Source organism: Talpa europaea, assembly GCF_964194135.1.
Source record: "Talpa europaea genome assembly, chromosome: X".
NCBI classification, from domain to species: domain Eukaryota; kingdom Metazoa; phylum Chordata; class Mammalia; order Eulipotyphla; family Talpidae; genus Talpa; species Talpa europaea.
The window spans coordinates 81332202-81348616 of record NC_140081.1 but is presented as its reverse complement, the minus strand read 5'-3'; the positions used below and the strand labels follow the sequence as shown (position 1 = coordinate 81348616).

Sequence of the window (16415 nt, the reverse complement as noted above, 5' to 3'; positions counted from 1 at the left end):
CAGCCTTCATAATTAGTTATTTTGTATTGAAATAAAGAAAATCACAAAACTTTTTTATGGTACCACATGCTTAGCTCTGAATCCTAAGCATTTTTTTCACATTCTTCTGAATCCTTCTGACTCCACCTGCCTTTGATTATTTTGCTTATGTTGTCATTGCTATTTGAAAATCACAATCAAGATTTTATAGCCGCAGGCTAAGACATAGTCTCAAGTTTAGCCAATATTTGTTTTGATACTTTGGGCTAGTGGAAAAGTGGAAGAGGGCATGATATGACTCAGGACCTTAGTACTCATTTGCTCATCCTCAGATATCTGCATGGTTAGCTCCCTCACATGTTCTGGTCCCCACTGCATTTAAAATAGTGTCCTTTCCCTTGAGCTTCACCCCCAGCACTCCCTACCACCCTTTCTTGCTTTATTTTTTTACTAGCTAACATATTTATACTTAACTCTTATGTTTATTATCTTCTTACTAATATGTGTGGTTCAGATATTTTCCTATGCCAGACATTTGTCAGGCATTGAATAGTGCCTGGTACATGGTAGGCACGCTGTAAATATTTGCTGAGTAAATGAATATATTTATAGAAATAGGCATATGTGGATGATGTGGCATCAGCAGCTCATAGGCAGAGGAAAGTTTGATTCCATTCTTAGAATATATTAGCATTATTTTAAAACTATTATTCAATTAGAAAAGAGTAAGCTGTATTACCTTTACTGTACATTTTTATAAGAATAAAAAGGGATTTATTAATTCTAAAAATTGGACTTTGATTTTTATCTTGCTTATTAAAATCAGTTGTGTATTTGGTTCTTAAATTCATTGTCTCACTTTAAAGATCTGAGATGCTTTCTTCTCAACTTAGATGAGTTTCAGATTTAGATAGAGTATCGGTTAATTTCTTCATATGGGATTTACCATATTGATAATTCTAAAGTAGGATGATAAATTTTGTAATTACTGTTTTTGTTAAAATGCAGTGTTCATCCTTTAGGTATTTATTTTGCACTTAATCATGTATAACACAATGAAGCAGGTCCTGTAAAGATGACAGTGATGAAGAAGGCTTGGTACCAATCTTCAATGAATGTACAATTTATAAGTGTGAACATAAATTACTACAGTAATAGTAATACAAGGAGGTTTGTAATGCACACCATGAGATTTATTAAATTCAAAGGGAGAAGAGGTTTCTACTTATAAGAGGCACAGGGGCACTCTAGTTCTTTTTCTTTTTTTACCAGTTTTTTTTATTTATGTTTAATTATTTTTTACATTAAAGAATAATATGAATAAAAGTACAAAAAGGAAAAAAAGTACAAAAAACAGTGAAGGATGAGTAGGACAGTTTGGATAGAGCATGAAGTTCATATAACATGCTATTAAGATCTGGCCTCCCTGGTGGTACAAGGGATTGAGACACAAACTATGAAGCTGTTCACAACCAGTGCAGCACGAGTTTGATCCCCAGCCTGGGAGATACCCACATGGTGCAGCAGACCTCTCCTGACTCGCCTGCTGCTCCCCTCAGCAGTGTATTTCAGTTGATCTGCCTGTTCTGTTCCCCACTCTGTCTCTGGTGAACCCTCTCATCTCCCCACACCTCTGGCCTGTACCCCACTTCTTGTATGCATGAATAAATAAATCTTTTAATAAATTTAAAAAAACATGCTATTAAGATCAAAGTCTGGGGGAATAATTTTGAGCTTAACTCTAGATTATGGAATCCTTGAAAACAAGGCTAGGAAATGTGGACCCAATTTTAATTTGAGAACATTGGGAGACCACTGGTGTTTTGTATAAAATCAAAGGTATGCATCAATTTGGATAGGCATATAAGGTGAGTGCTAACTGCACAAGAGACATAGACAGTCTATGCCTGCGGTGGTTGTTAACAAGTAGTAACCCATTGTATTTAAGAACATGGGTTCTGCAATGGAAGGGCTGTTTCAAACCTGGTCCTGGCCTCGGTAGGATACTAAACCTGCCCATAGACCTTTTTTTAAAAAGAGATAAATATAGCACCTACCTCTTTAGTTTGTTGTAAAATTTACAAGAGATGGATGATATGTCTAAAACCCTTAACCTGGCACAGAATAAAGGGTTCAATAAACTGTTAACACTCTGAAATGTTTGATATATTAACTGTTTTAAGGAAAAAAGAGAAATAACTATAATTTTGAGCCTTTGTATCAGGGACATGGTATCATAAGAGATACCAGTCAGGAAGAGTGAATTTCAAGGGTGGGCAGGAAAGCACAGGACTTCAATTTAATGAAGATCAGTTTGGATGTGCCAGCATGACAGCTAGGTAAATACACACAGGCTGTTAAGACTAGAGCTGCAAAGAAGTCACTCTAAGGTATGCTCCTGGTTTTTATTCCTATAGAGGTGAAATACTTCAAGTACTTATATTTTAAGTGAACCTGCAACAGTATACTTATGTTTTGTTAATGAGCTAATAATAGCAATAATTATATTATGTAAATAATTTTAAAGCCTTCCCCTGTTTCTCCTAATTTTATCATCACTTAAATAAGACATTAGATTGTAGTTGCCACAGAGTGTACCCTTTCTGGTTCACTCTTACATCCACAACACAGAGTATGCAAGAGGGTCTTCAGCAAATACATGTTCGGTGAATGAATTGCATATCTTTAGATGGGCAAAGGCACGGAAAGGCTGTGCCTTGCACAAGTTCCACAAGTCATGAGTGCATCTAGAGCCATGGCTTTAGATCTTTGAACGCCTATCTTTTAGCAACTAGTACGAGAGGGAACACTCTTTATAAGACACTAAGTGTTAGCATCACATGGTGTTGCTGCCATTTCCTGGAGTACCATTTCAGATATCTCGGGCTTGTGTAAAAAAAAATTGGGAAATGGTGGTCATGGCATGTAAAAAGCAAATCAAGTTATTACTTGGAAAAATAATTATTGAGTTTGGATATGGATTCTCATAAAAGATAAAAACCTTTTCTTTCTGCCTTATTTTTTCATAGGGGCATTACTCTAGTGTGCCTTAAATGTGATTTCCTAGCTGATTCTTCTGGTTTAGATCGTATGGCTAAACACTTAAGTCAACGTAAAACTCATACTTGCCAAGTAATAGTCGAGAATAATGGTATGTATATATACTAGTATTACTTTGAATTTCTGATACGCCAGTATTTTTGATCAGCCACAGTATGGACTCTTGTGTATTAAATTGATGGTTTCACTTCTATGCTGTTTTGAATGTAAACTCTTCCTCTGATTTCAGTTCCTGAAAGTACCTCAACTTCTGAACCCATTTCTGAGTAAGTTTAATTTTCACTCAGTGCATTTTTCTTTGATGAGTTTTAGTACTGTTGCATTTTAAAAATGTATCATTAATAGAATGAAAAATATTGAAGTATTTTGTTTTTGTTTTTTTAAGCCGCGTGTTGAAATAGATTCCTGCTTTATGGAGCTCGTGCAACCTGGTGCAAGACAAGTTGGAAATACCTAAGTTCAAAGCTCTGGAGTGTTTTCTCACATAAAAATGGTTAAACAGCCAAGTTCATGACACTAGCTTTCATTCTTCAGCTCTTTGCAGCATTCAGACGGCACTAGATTCTTACTCCACCTAATCTTGGTGTCAGGTTAAGATATCTTAACATATGCTTTTTTCTCCAGTTGGCTTTCTCCAAATAACCTTTGTTGCTATGGTCTTTTCTTGCTCTGCTTAAAATAGTGTTTCCTCTGCTGTACTTGCCTTCAGAATATCGCATTTCAAATATGGCTGTTCACCTTTTTTTGTCTGTTTTGTCTGTCTTCTTTTAAGTCTTAGATTTTTAGGTCAGATAGCTGTCTTTTCCCTTACTCCTTGTCTGTCGTTGTTCTATTTTTCGTTTTTTTCAGCTGCAGAAACAACACAAATTTCATAAAATGTTCAGGGTACTCCTGGTCAGTGTCCCCCTTCGATGGACACAACTGATGCCTGTTCTCTCTTTCCAAGGAATGTGAATTATTTGACTGTGAGACCTCCTCTAGGTTGTGGCCTTAAGAAATCAGATTTTGGGGAGAGTCTCTTCCTCCATGACAGGCCTCCCATAAGGCTAATGTTAATTTGGCCAGAAATGACCTCAAGGGTCAAGATGACCCAGATTGAGCACAACTTCCCATTGGGGGCTTTGGTTCTTGATCTTAATAAGCTGTGGGTTGATTCTGACCTAGAAAAGCCCATCAAATCACTGCTTCAACATCCAAGTTGAAGTTTAATCATTTTGGCTGCTGCCCTTTAATCTTCCTGTAGCATGCATGCAGTCCAGGAGATTATAAAAACTGGTTGTGTAGGGAACTAAGGTTACTTTCATATTCTTGGAAAACAAGTTTTTAAAATTACAGTTCCAATGTTACAGTTATTTTGTACTGTCTAAATTTAAAGTTTTGTCCAGTATTAACCCTAGGAGTTTTCAGCTATACTAACAATTCAATTTTTTTTTAATTTAATTTTGTTAACTTGGATTTATGTTGTTCCTCATGAGATTTATTGGTGTCTGCTTTGTTATATCCACTTTTATCTCTTCTTAACACTTTTGTGTTTGTTTTAAGGACTCCAAGAAATTCCTTAAAATTCTCTACAGATTTCATATATTAGTACCTTCTTAATTTGGTGATTGTTCAGAAATTTAGATACTACTCCATTCTCGGTCTATTGTGGGGCTATCAGTAACATCTTCGTGATTGTGAGTTCAAAGACATAAAAAAATTGGCAAAAATATTTCCTACACACCTTAAAACAAGTTTTAAAGTTACATTTCTGTACATCTAATACATAATGTCTTCTTAGCCACTAATGTAATTCCTTTGGATAAAGATAATATATTCAAAAATACTGGGACCAAAAAATGCACTTGTTTCTTGCCCATATATATATATAGATGTATATTTTTTTTAATTTGGTGTTTGTTTATTTTGGTTACATTGAATATAGATTTGCTGAACAGTTTTGATGTTATTACTTATTTTTTTAATAAAATTTGTATTGTTAAAGTGCCTCGAGAATTATTTTCTAATAAATAACTTCATCTAAAAATTGTAGATTTACTGAATTATGTCCTCCCAAAATTTATATGTTGAAGCTCTAAGTCCTGATGTGCTTGTATTTGAAGATAGGGTTTTAGGAGGAAGTTATAATTAAATGAGGTCATAAGGGTGAGGTCCTAACCCAATAGGATTGGTGGCCAAGAGGGAGAGAGAGATTGCTCTCTGTTTCCGTGAGCACATATTAAGGAAAGGCCATGCGAGGACACATTGAGAAGATAAGATGATGTCTGCAGGCCATACTGGTACCCTGCCCTCAGAGTTCCAGCCTCTAGAATTGTGAGGAAATAAAGTTCTGTGTTAAGAAACAAAAGCTGTATGCCTCCCTGGTGGCACAAGGGGTTAAGCACCGCACTGTGAAGCAATCCGCAGCCTCTGCAGCATGAGTTCGATATCCGGCCAGCCAAGGGGCTACCCACATGGCACGGCAGACCTCTCCTGTCTCACCTGCTGCTCCTCTCAACAGTGTATTTCAGTCGATCTGCCTGTTCTCTTCTCCACTCTGTGTCTGGTGAATCCTCTCACCCCCCGTATCTCTGGCCTGTGCCCCAGCTCTTGTGTACATAAATAAATATATCTTTAAAAAAAAAAAAGACTGTAGATTTTATTATGTAACTGGGTGCATGCCTTCACTTCTAACTTGGAAGTCTGATTACTTGGCTTGCAGATTAGAGAGCTTTATCTACTGAGAGTATCTTGCAATGTGTCCTCCAGCACACTTTACCTTTTACACTTTACGAATTTCTTAAATTTTAAAGGCTGCCAATAGTCCTTGAGTTTTAATGACCATGAAGGTGGGTAGGCGCTGAAGTCATTTACTCAATTATGAGTGTTTTTTTTCCTCTTCACATCAGAATTTCTTGAATTTTACTCTGAAACTGTCTTTGTCCATTTTGGGCTGCTGTAGCAATACCATAGACTAGGTGACTTGTGAAAAAGACTTATTTCTCACAGTGCTGGAGGCTGGGAAGCCTATCGTCAATACGCATGGTCTGCTGATGACCCACTTCCTGATTCATAGACAGTTGTTGTCTTGCTATGCCTGCACATGGTGGAAGGGGCAAGAGAGTTCTCCAGGATTCATCTTATCAGGGTGCTAACCACATTCATGAGGGCTTCACCTTGTGACCAAGTCACCTCCCAAAGGCCCCACCATCAAGTCTCATCACACTGAGAATTAGGTTTCAATATGAATTTGAGGGGCCGGCACAAATATTCAGTCTAGAGCAGAAACATACCAGGATTTTCCCCCTAAGATTGATTTATGCATACCACAACTGGGGTACAGGCCAGAGGTATGGGGGGTGAAAGGATTCACAGAGTTGGGGAGCAGGACAGGCAGATCTACTGAAATACACTGCTGAGAGGAGCAGTGGGCGATCGAAGTCTTGCTGTGCAGCAGTGGCTGCGGATAACTTCATAGTGCTGCAACTTAAGCCCTTGCGCCACCAGGGAGGCCCCTGAAAGCCAGTTTCAATGACCACTTGTGATGTAGTCTACTCCTTGCCATTCATAGTCAAGAGTTAAACCCACTGAACTCACTTGGTTTCATTTTCCAGACTGATTTCAGCTATAAATGATTTTTCAGATTTATCAGAAGTAGCTATTTCTTAGTAGCGGACTTAGTGATATTCTAGTCTTTTTTTCTGTATTTGTCTCTAGGATGTTTTTTCATCATACTATCCACTTTTTTCTAACTTTTCCAAAATTGTGTTTAAATATGTAACAAAATTTGCCATTTTAACCATTTTGTTCGTATTGAAGTGCCATTGTTTTACATCCGCGTTAGTGTTTTGACCTAGGATTTCCTCCCTCAGGTGTAGTCACCATTATCACTCCCACCACTGAAACAGCCACAGTCCTCCACCACAGTCCACTGTGCTCTCCCCCCACACCCCCGTTTCTGCCCTCCCCCACTTAACCATTATCAGATGAACAGTTCAGTAGCATTAATTACACCAAGTTTTAAACTCTTACACAGCAGTAGCTTTTGTTCAGGTTTTAACACAGGTTTTCTTTATATAAAGGCCTTTTCTCTACTTCTGTCATAATTCAAAAATATAATAAATCACATTTTTGCTATAGCAGTATTTTAGGTAGGGATAGAACTTTGTGTACAGTATAAGGTTCATTTTTTTTTAATATAATGCTCTTAAAAGTTCTGTATACTGTAGCATCATTTTTTAAATTTCATTTAAATAAAACATTTTGGTCAGTACCTCTGGCCTACACCCCAGCTCTCATATGTATAAATAAATAAATCTTAAAAAAGTAAAAAGTTACAAGACTATGAGATAGAGTAGGAGTGAGAAAGGACAAGGGCCACAGACAGATCCAGGGAGTTCCAGCAGTTAGAGGTTAGGGAGATGAGATGGACTCAGCAGAGGGCACTGAGGAGTGGCTAGTGATCGGAGAGCAATGCTCAGGAGCGTGACAGTGTCCTGACCTTAACCTCAGATGCCCTCTCTGTAACACTTGGGTGATAATCTCTTGTAGAATTCTTGGTTTCTATTATGGTTCTATCTAAATGTTACATGTAATTTGTTCATAAGAGAGACTGACTCCAGACTACCGTCACCAATAGCAGAAACAAGGACTTTTTCAACATTGAGAAAATGAAATATTTCAATTACTCCTAGGTGTGGTTAACTCCCTCCAAGTACTCTTGTGAAAATAATAATACCCTTCCATTTCTGCAAAAGAAGTAATCTTGGTCTAGAGTTAATGTCCATTATCTATAAATGGTCTGCAAAATAAAAATCCCATAGTCAAATAAATTTAGAAAAATGCTGGGCTACAGTTAATACAGATTCTTTATTATGGGATTTTTTTTCATATTACATGTGCCCTATAGTTCTCTACCAGAAAATTACTGGGCACTTATTTGTCCCTGGAATCCCCCCTCCAATGCTTAATAACTTCTAACCATTCATCTCCATAATTTATATTGGGGAGGGCACTGACCTAGAATAACCATTAGATTTTCTGAGCTGGAAATAAATAGTTGCGTGAGAGTGATCTAAGACGAAGTTCAGGACATTTCATTCCATGACTCACCTGCAAGGTGGAGATGTAACTGGATAAATGTAATATCCATTACATCCTATGTCTAGAAATATACCAGGAAAAAGTACTCATTACTGTGTTTGTATAACTTAAGAAATAGGTAACTGGAAGAAACTACTTTGTGTTGGGGATATGGTCACTTTGCACACTTCAAATTCAAGAAGCTTCAGGATATTGTCCTAATCATGTCTAGCTTCTCTGTAACTCATATTTAGCTTATCAGTTTACCCACTTACCTGCTTTTTAAAAAAAACTACTTTTCAGCCTACTGTTACCTTTTAAGAAGTTTCTTACTCTAAAGTTTACTGCCTGCTTACACTGCGTCACGATACCCAACTCCATGGCAAACCCTCTCCGACCTGAAAGGGGCAGTGCCTATCTTGGAGATCCTGCTCTGCCAATGACGAGATGCTTGTCTTTGGGCTCAGTTTCCTCTGTTGTAAAATGGAAATAGGAGCACCTGTCCATAGACTGACGGGATGGCAAGAGCTAGTACATGTGTCTGGAACTCAGAGCAGTGAGTGACACACAGGTGTGTAAGCCATTGTTGCTATTCTTGCTAGTGAATTACTACCGTTCCTGATTTTATTTATGTCTTCATGTCAAGTAGAATGGCCCTACTTTTCATTCCTAATTCCTATTCATTTTTCATTCTGACCCGCCCCCCCACACACACACCACTTTCACAGTCATTTTAGTTACCTTTCTTTCCCTAACCCAGGCTGTCTTTTCTTGAGTCATGGTTGACGCACATAGCACCAAACAAAAGCAGGCACACTATTAGCGTTTTCATGTCTTAAGCTCACCAGAATTCTATTTGTAGAGAGCAGCTATAAATGCTCCCAAAATGTTCATTTGAGTCATAACTGTCTTTTATAAATAGTATTAAGATAATTTCCTGGACCTCCCTGGTGGTGCAGGGGTTAAGTCTCAGCGCTATCAAGCTAATGCCAGCCACTGTGGCATGAGTTCCACCCCTGGCCAGGGAGCTGACCCACATGGTGCAGCAAACCTCTGGTGTCTTGCCCACTGCTCCCCTCAGCAGTGTATTTCAGCAGATCTGCCTGTTCTGTTCCCCACTCTGTCTCTGGTGAATCCTCTCACCCCCCCCACACACACACACACCTCTGACCTGGACCCCAGTTCTTGTATGCATAAATCTTTTTTTAAGAAAAAAAAATTTTCCCTAGAGGATACTGCCTTGTACTTAACCACACCATGGCTCGCCTCACACTCATACTCACACAGCACCCTTCTCTGATTTGGAGATCCAGCTGCAGCCTCACTTTTGTCAGTTTGCTACTCAACCACGTGGGAAAACATGCTGTCATCAACAAACTGGGAGAGGCCACTGTGCGTCTCCTCAGCTGTTTAGAATTCTCCATGCCCTGGAAAAATATCCATTTTTTTTCAGTTCACTGTGATGTGTGGCAATTTGAAGGGATCTCAGCCTTGAGTGAAGACCGCCCTATGTTTAAATCCTGGTTTTGTATCTAGATAGCTTTGTCACCTCAAATAAATTACCTAAACTTGTGAAGCCTCAGCTCCTTCATCAGTGAAAGGTATGAAATGATCATTTCTTGCAAGTTTACTATAAGGATCAGAGATAATAAATTTTATATTAAAGCAGAAAAATTTCTATTAAAAAATATATATATATAAAATTTGGCACTGGCCTGACAAAAATCAGGCACTCAATGAATGCTGCTGACTCTATCACCACGAAAGTGAGTGCTATTCCTGTCACTGCTCTGGCTGCTATTGCTGTCACAGCTGATACTGCTGAGAGGACACCCAGGAAACTACACAGCGATGGACAGTTGTGGTGATCCATCAGCACTGCCATTAAATGTACTTGTCATATAGTTCCCTGGTCTCAAAATACCTTCCTCCAAACAGTTGGGTGGGTAACATCTTATGGTGCTTCAATCACCTGTGGTAAAACTGTCTGGCACTAGAAATGAGTGTCTTTCCAGTTTTTCCCGTAAGGCTATGAAATGGGGCCTCCCCTGGTGGCGCAGCCATTGAGCACTAGGCTGCGCCGCAGCCCGCAGCCTCTGCAGCGCTGGTTCAATCCCCGGCCACCGGCGAGGGTCCCACATAGCGCGACAGACCTCTCCTGCCATGCCCGCTGCTCCCCTCAGCAGTGTATTTCGTCAGTCTGCCTGCTCTGTTCCCTGCTCTGTCTCCGGTGAATCCTCTCACCCTCCTGCGCTTCTGACTGTGCCCAGTGCTTGTATAAATAAATAAATAAATAAATAAGCCTTAAAAAAAAAAAGACTGAAATGATACCACCTGTTGAAAACCAGAACAGCCTATCTGAGTCAATTCTGAGGAGTATTCTGGAGGAATTCTGGGGAATATTCTGGAGGAAAGCATTCCTTTCTGCAATTAGCGAGTCCCTTCTTTACAGGAAACTTTGTAGTAATTATTACCAGGAGTTCATTTCCAGCAATGTCAGCTAGTAATCTAATATTATTATTCTTATGAAAAAGTGTAATTATAAATACTAGCAGTAAGTGATGTAATTGTTTAATGCCTTGGTTGTGGTGATGGTTTCTCAGGTATTTGCATATGTCCAAATGCATCAGAACTTGGGCCTCCCCAGTGGCGCAGCGGCTGAGCGCTGGGCTGCGAATCTGCCCAGCAGCCTCTACAGCGCTGGTTCGATCCCCGGCTGCTGGAGAGGGTCCCACATGGCACGCAGACCTCTCCTGCCGCCCGCTGCTCCCCTCAGCAGTGTACTTCGGTCCTTCTGCCTGCTCTGCTCCCCGCTCTGGCTCTGGTGAATTCTCTCACCCTCCCGCGCTTCTGACTGTACCCAGTGCTTGTATAAATAAATAAATAAATCTTTTTTAAAAATGCATCAGAACTTGTATGAATATGTTCAATTTTTTAAGTATATAAATTATACCTCAATAAAGCTTTTTTAAAAAGTAAACTTTCTAGCTCCAGCTGTCTGGTGACCAGACTAGCACCAGGATTAGCCTCTTCTGTACGGGTTGCCATCCCAGGAAATTGGAAACACTTGCCAACCTTCATGCCTCTTACCAGCAGGGGGCGCACAGCCAACATGTAATCTCAGTGACTTGTCCACCTCCTGTCTTGTTACCAGAGTGATCCTGGTAGTGCAGAGATATTTATACTCTGGATTAGTTCTTCCTCCGTTGTCTCTGAGGTAAGAGACTCTTGCCTACTGTTTTCAGACAAACATCCCAAGCCTGTTGGTGTGATTGAAGCACTTTCATTGATCCTAAGAAAGGATGCAGAGAGGATGTGCCTCATGAGACAGGGTCCATGGTTAGATAGCTAGTTTCGAAGCTTTGACTCAGGATAGGTAGTTTCTGATTTTAGTGTTCATTAGGAAGCCTAGGATTGTGTACACACACACACACACACACACACACATGCGTTGACCCTGACAGTTGGGCTTTCCCTTTTTGTAATGCAAGTGTCTGACATAAGCTTTGATTACTGAAGTATCCACTTCAAAGAAGGTTATCTCAGGTAAACACACGGTCAGCCACAAGACCGGATACAAGCCAAGCTGCCTCCCGCACTCAGGGTCCTTTGTTTAGAGATCTTGGTGGATTTCAATAACTGTCCATTTGGGCGACTTGATTTTTTTCTCTTCCTGCACTTTGAATTTCCACAATTCACCAATAGAGTGAGCACATGAAATCTCAGACTCCCACCTTCCACCCCATAAAAGCAGAACCCCAAGTCCATGACAGCTAGATGTTCCTCTTTCTCTGTCTCTCCGCACCCTGCTTGACCTCTCTATGTAACCTCGGGCATCTTGCAATCATAAGACCCCAAGGGCTGATCCAACCCCAACGTTGCCTATTGATAGGCTGAAACTGGCCCAGAATGCACACACACAGACACACAGACGTGGAGCCGCATCAGAATCAATATGGACATTACAAAAGTACAAATCCTTGGGCCCTGCTCCCAGATCTAGTAGATCAGAGTCTCTGGGGGTGGTGGCCCAGAAATCTATACTTTAACAAGTTCCCAACTGATGGCATACACTCAGCTAAGCCAGTACTTGGGAACTGCTGATCTGAGGGGATTTCTGGGGTCCCTCTTTCAGTCTTGCTACTCCAGTGCCAAGGGATGTGGACATAGGATGCTTAGAATCAGAACGAGGTTGAGACCAGTGACTGCTCTGTCTGAATCATATTGGGATCTTCAGGGAACTTGCAGATGGTTCAGGAGCTTCAGCCAGCCCTTCCAGAGGGGGCAAAGCCCCTCCCAGTGAGGGGATGAGGGGGTGACAGGTTCAGGGCGGAGGGAAGCCTTTACAAGTTCCGGCAGCCGCCCTGTCCCCCCGAATGTCACAACAGAACAATGACTGACCTCTCCCTCTGCGCTGAAAGTTGCAGGAGAAGCTGAGCCTTGCTCTCTGGGGAGCTCCCGGCACCGCCACACCCTCGGGCCCCAGCCCCAAGCACACGCGGGGTGCGCTGCCGTGGGCTGCCCTTGGGGCCGGGCTTCTGCGGCTGTTCTGCGCGAGGAGGTGCTTCTCAGAGCAGCATCGGGCCTTGGGTTCTCTGCGCAAGGGTCCTGCTGACAGGCCCTCGGCCTCGACGGGTTGTTACCGCAGCGCGTCCTCGGGCCGCATCCCTGGCCTGAGCAAAGGAGCAGCTGTCAGAGGAGGGGAGAGGAGCGCTGGGGGGCCCAGTGACCCGTCCCCACACGCCCCAAAGGCCGAGCAGCAGAGTCCAGCTGGCTCTGTGGTTCCCAGCTGTCGTCCAAGCTGGAGACATCTCGGCCGCGCCTTGGACGCAGAGCTGACACCTCTGCCGGTCGCTCGGGCTGCTCGGAGGGATCTGGTCCGCGGCACCCATTCAAGGGAACGTCCCAGTGTGGCGTCCTGGGTCATGAACGACCTGCTTGCCTGGCCCCCAGGGGCCAGGGGGACGGACCCGAGTAAACCTGCAAGCCCCAAAGGCCTTGGGCTTGGAACTAGCTGAGAAAACAGTATAATTCATAGCAAGAGCCTCAACTTGAAGACAGACTGTTCTTTACCATTTGCTCTCTTGGACAAGTCACTAAATGTCAGGGTGCATCTGTATTTTTTGTTTATAAAGTGGAAGCCATGATCCCTACCTCCTAGGGTTGAAGGCACATCAAATGAGCTAGTGAATGAATATAAAGTGTTTAGCACAGAGCTGGGCGCATAGTAAGCTTTCCAATGTTGGTAGTTATGTCCGGGGGTCTTCCCTCCGCAGTGCACATGTGGAAAGTGAAGAAGAGCTATAGAGATTTATTTGGGCTATCACGGATCATTCCAGAGACACAGTGAGGTTGAATAAAGAGCCAGGAAGCAGCGCACTTCCCTCGAGGCCCCCTGCTCGCTCCAGCCTCACGGCAGCAAGCGTGCCAACAGCTCTCTGCTCTCCTGAGCGCGCTCTGGGAACAGGCCTTCCCAAGTCCGCTTGCTGGGCTGAGGTGAGCCCGAGGGCCGCTGTGGCCCCCTGCTGGTAGCAGCAGGACGTGCTGGCGCCGGGAGCCTGTTTTCAGGGTTCCTGGCACCGGAGTGGCAGCCCCAGGACTTCCTGGCTGTCCCCAGGTGCCTGAGGGAGATCAATGTCATACTGTGGGGGGCCGGGGGCGGGGGAGGTCGAGCACTTAAGGCACAGAGGATAAAGGCAGGTAGGGTGGTGAGGGCCTGCTTCTCGCAGCAAAACTACCAGACCCTGTGGAGGACCAAAAGGGGATGGTTTGGGGGAGGTTTTCAGAGTTATCTTTTAAGGTGAGGCCCAGTCAGCCTGGAAGAGCCTGCCCAGAGGCCCACATTCAAGAGTCACCCAGGAAGGGGTCTCTTATCTCTCTGAGAGGAGCAAAGTGGAGGCTTTTCCCTCCCGTAGGTCAGCAAGCCTGCTACATCTCCCCAAAGGTTACGGAGTCTAGATGATGCGAAAACCTTCCACTGCTTCTCACTGCACTTAAATGAAACCGCGACCTGACAGACCTGTCCTTACCCACCTCTCTACCTCGTCTTGTCCAGGCTCTCCCTTGCTGGCACTATTTCCTGTTCCTCAAACCTCAGGACACTGGCATCTGCTGTTTCCTCTGCTTGGGGTTTCTCGTCAGCCCGGTCGTCATAGCCAGTTCCATTTCCTTATGCAGGTGGTATCAGCATAAATCTTATCTCCTCAAAGCATGCCTCTTGTGACCACGCCATCTACTGCGCTACCCTCCCCCCGCTGTCCCTTTGCCTGTTTTATGGCCCATAGTCCTCTCCAGTTACCTCCCGTGTTGTTTGCTCTCTGTCTCCTTGAAGAGAGCAGGATTTTATTTTGTTCACCTGTGTAGCCCCGGGGCTTAGAACAGTAGCACATGGTAAGTTTTTTTTCCCCTTTTTCAAAGGGTTTTTTTTTCTCCTTTTGAAAAAAAATTTTAATTAAAAATTTGTTTCCTTTTTCTTATTGAGGTAACATTGGTTTACAACACTGTATATGATTCGGGGGAATAGGTTCAAGCCCTTCAGTGCATGTCAGCACACAGCACCCACCACTGAGACAGCCAGAGCCCTCCACCACTTTATCCCTCCCCCCACCTTTGTTCTTACCCCAGTAAATGTTGAATCCTGGAAAGGTGTCGAGGCAACCTAGGTGTGGAAGAGGCAGTCCTGGTTAGAAGACTTGGAGTGTTGTCATCTTGGCCCAGTTATACCAGAAAGTCACCCCGCCCAAGATGGGCCAGGACCCAGGCTGCCGTGCGCCCATCATGTATCTGCAGCCCAGTCCTAAGAGCCAAAAGACGCTACCGTGGGTCTTGTCCTGGGCAATGGATCAGGGTATAAAATCTGAGACAAGGTCCTGGTGTCCCACCAGTGAGAAGCACGACAAACAGGGGTGTTGGCAGTTCACACAGACAACAGGACCCGAGCCCCTTGGGTGACACTCAGGGGCAGAGCATTGGGTGGTTCCCCTGGTCTGAAAACCCTGGGCTACTTGGGCAGATTCCAAAGACAGGCAGGTGACAGGTGCCCCATGAGGGGCCAGACTGCAGGCTGGGCCGAGCCTGAGGCTGGGGGTGGGGAGGCTTAGCCTGTGGCTAAAGGGACAGGACAGGACCAGGCAGGCTATTTGTGTGGGTGGGAAGCTCTTCTGGGTGTATCAGATCAGCCTTTGCTATAGGAAGAAGTTTACCAGAAGAAAGTGCTCAGCCTTCTCTGTCACCTTCGGTGACACCACCTTTGGTGTCAAAGAACACTTGTCCAGGACCCTCTCCCAGACGTTTCACACAAGACAGTTCCCTTAAGGAGCACCCCCAAGCAAAGAATAGACTTGGGGCTATTGTAGATAAGTCTTTAGAGCCACTTTTGTTCTTTAGCTGGAAGATTGGGTTCCACGTGCATAAGAAAGACCCGCAAAACCCCTGCTGGAAAGCCTGAAAGCTCCCCTGGGCTTAAAAAGCAACCGCTGTCTTGCCTGATGGAGAGCCTCCCCAACCTCAGCTCCCCCCTAGGGCTGTTCAGCTCTCAGCTGGCCTAGCAGCTGTCCTCCCACTCAACCCCCAAGTTCATTCCTGCCTTCCTGCTGTTACCCACTCCCTCCTCTTTACCAATCCAACCCAATCGTTACACTCTAGTCAATACACAAAATAAGTCCAGTTCCCTTTTCCTGAACCATCCCTGATGTTGAGCACATGGTGTTCCCCCTTCCCATAGCACAACCCCCCACTTGGTGATATTGTCTCATTTTTTTTTCTTTGCAAAACATTGTTCCTGAAACTAGATCAGACCTTTGGACTTCGGAGAGGAGTCCTCCTTCTGTTGTTTCTCCCATAGCACCCTGCGAAGATCTTGGGGCATATTAGATACAGGTTAACTTTGAGTCCTGTGCTCGCTGAGAAAGGGCACAGGAAAAAAAAACACCTTTGGTGTCAAAGAGCACTTGGTGAAAAATGGGGAAGCAAGCTGGGCCTCCCTGGTGGCGCAAGGGGTTAAGTCACAGCACTATTAAGCTATTGCCAGCCACTGCAGCAGGAGTTCCATCCAGCAGACCTCTCCTGTCTCACCCACTGCTCCCCCCAGCAGAGTATTTCAGTAGATCCGCTTGCTCTGCACCCCAGTCTGTCTCTGGTGAATCCTCTCACCTTCCCCCCCTGCCACCTTACCTCTGGCCTACACCCCAGCTCTTGTATGCACAAATAAATAAAAATAAATCTTTAAAAAAAAAAGATGGGGAAGCAAGCTCCAGTTGCTCTGGAAGCAACCTGTACCTTTTATTTTTAGACTTTGGAAATAAGGAGAGAGCAGC

The 16415-nt window shown here is 43.5% G+C and overlaps 1 protein-coding gene across 1 annotated transcript in view; it reads left to right on the top strand.

Annotated features, from left to right (window-relative positions):
* The window catches only part of ZNF280C (zinc finger protein 280C), a gene marked incomplete at both ends in the record, with an annotated part of 38397 nt that extends 34156 nt beyond the window's left edge, over nt 1-4241 (top strand). The window contains 6 exon segments of the mRNA XM_084258369.1: nt 3009-3130; nt 3269-3305; nt 3889-3912; nt 3914-4130; nt 4132-4179; nt 4182-4241. Of these exon segments, the coding sequence (XP_084114495.1) occupies nt 3009-3130; nt 3269-3305; nt 3889-3912; nt 3914-4130; nt 4132-4179; nt 4182-4241 (508 nt within the window).
* Between the last annotated feature and the right edge of the window lie 12174 nt (nt 4242-16415).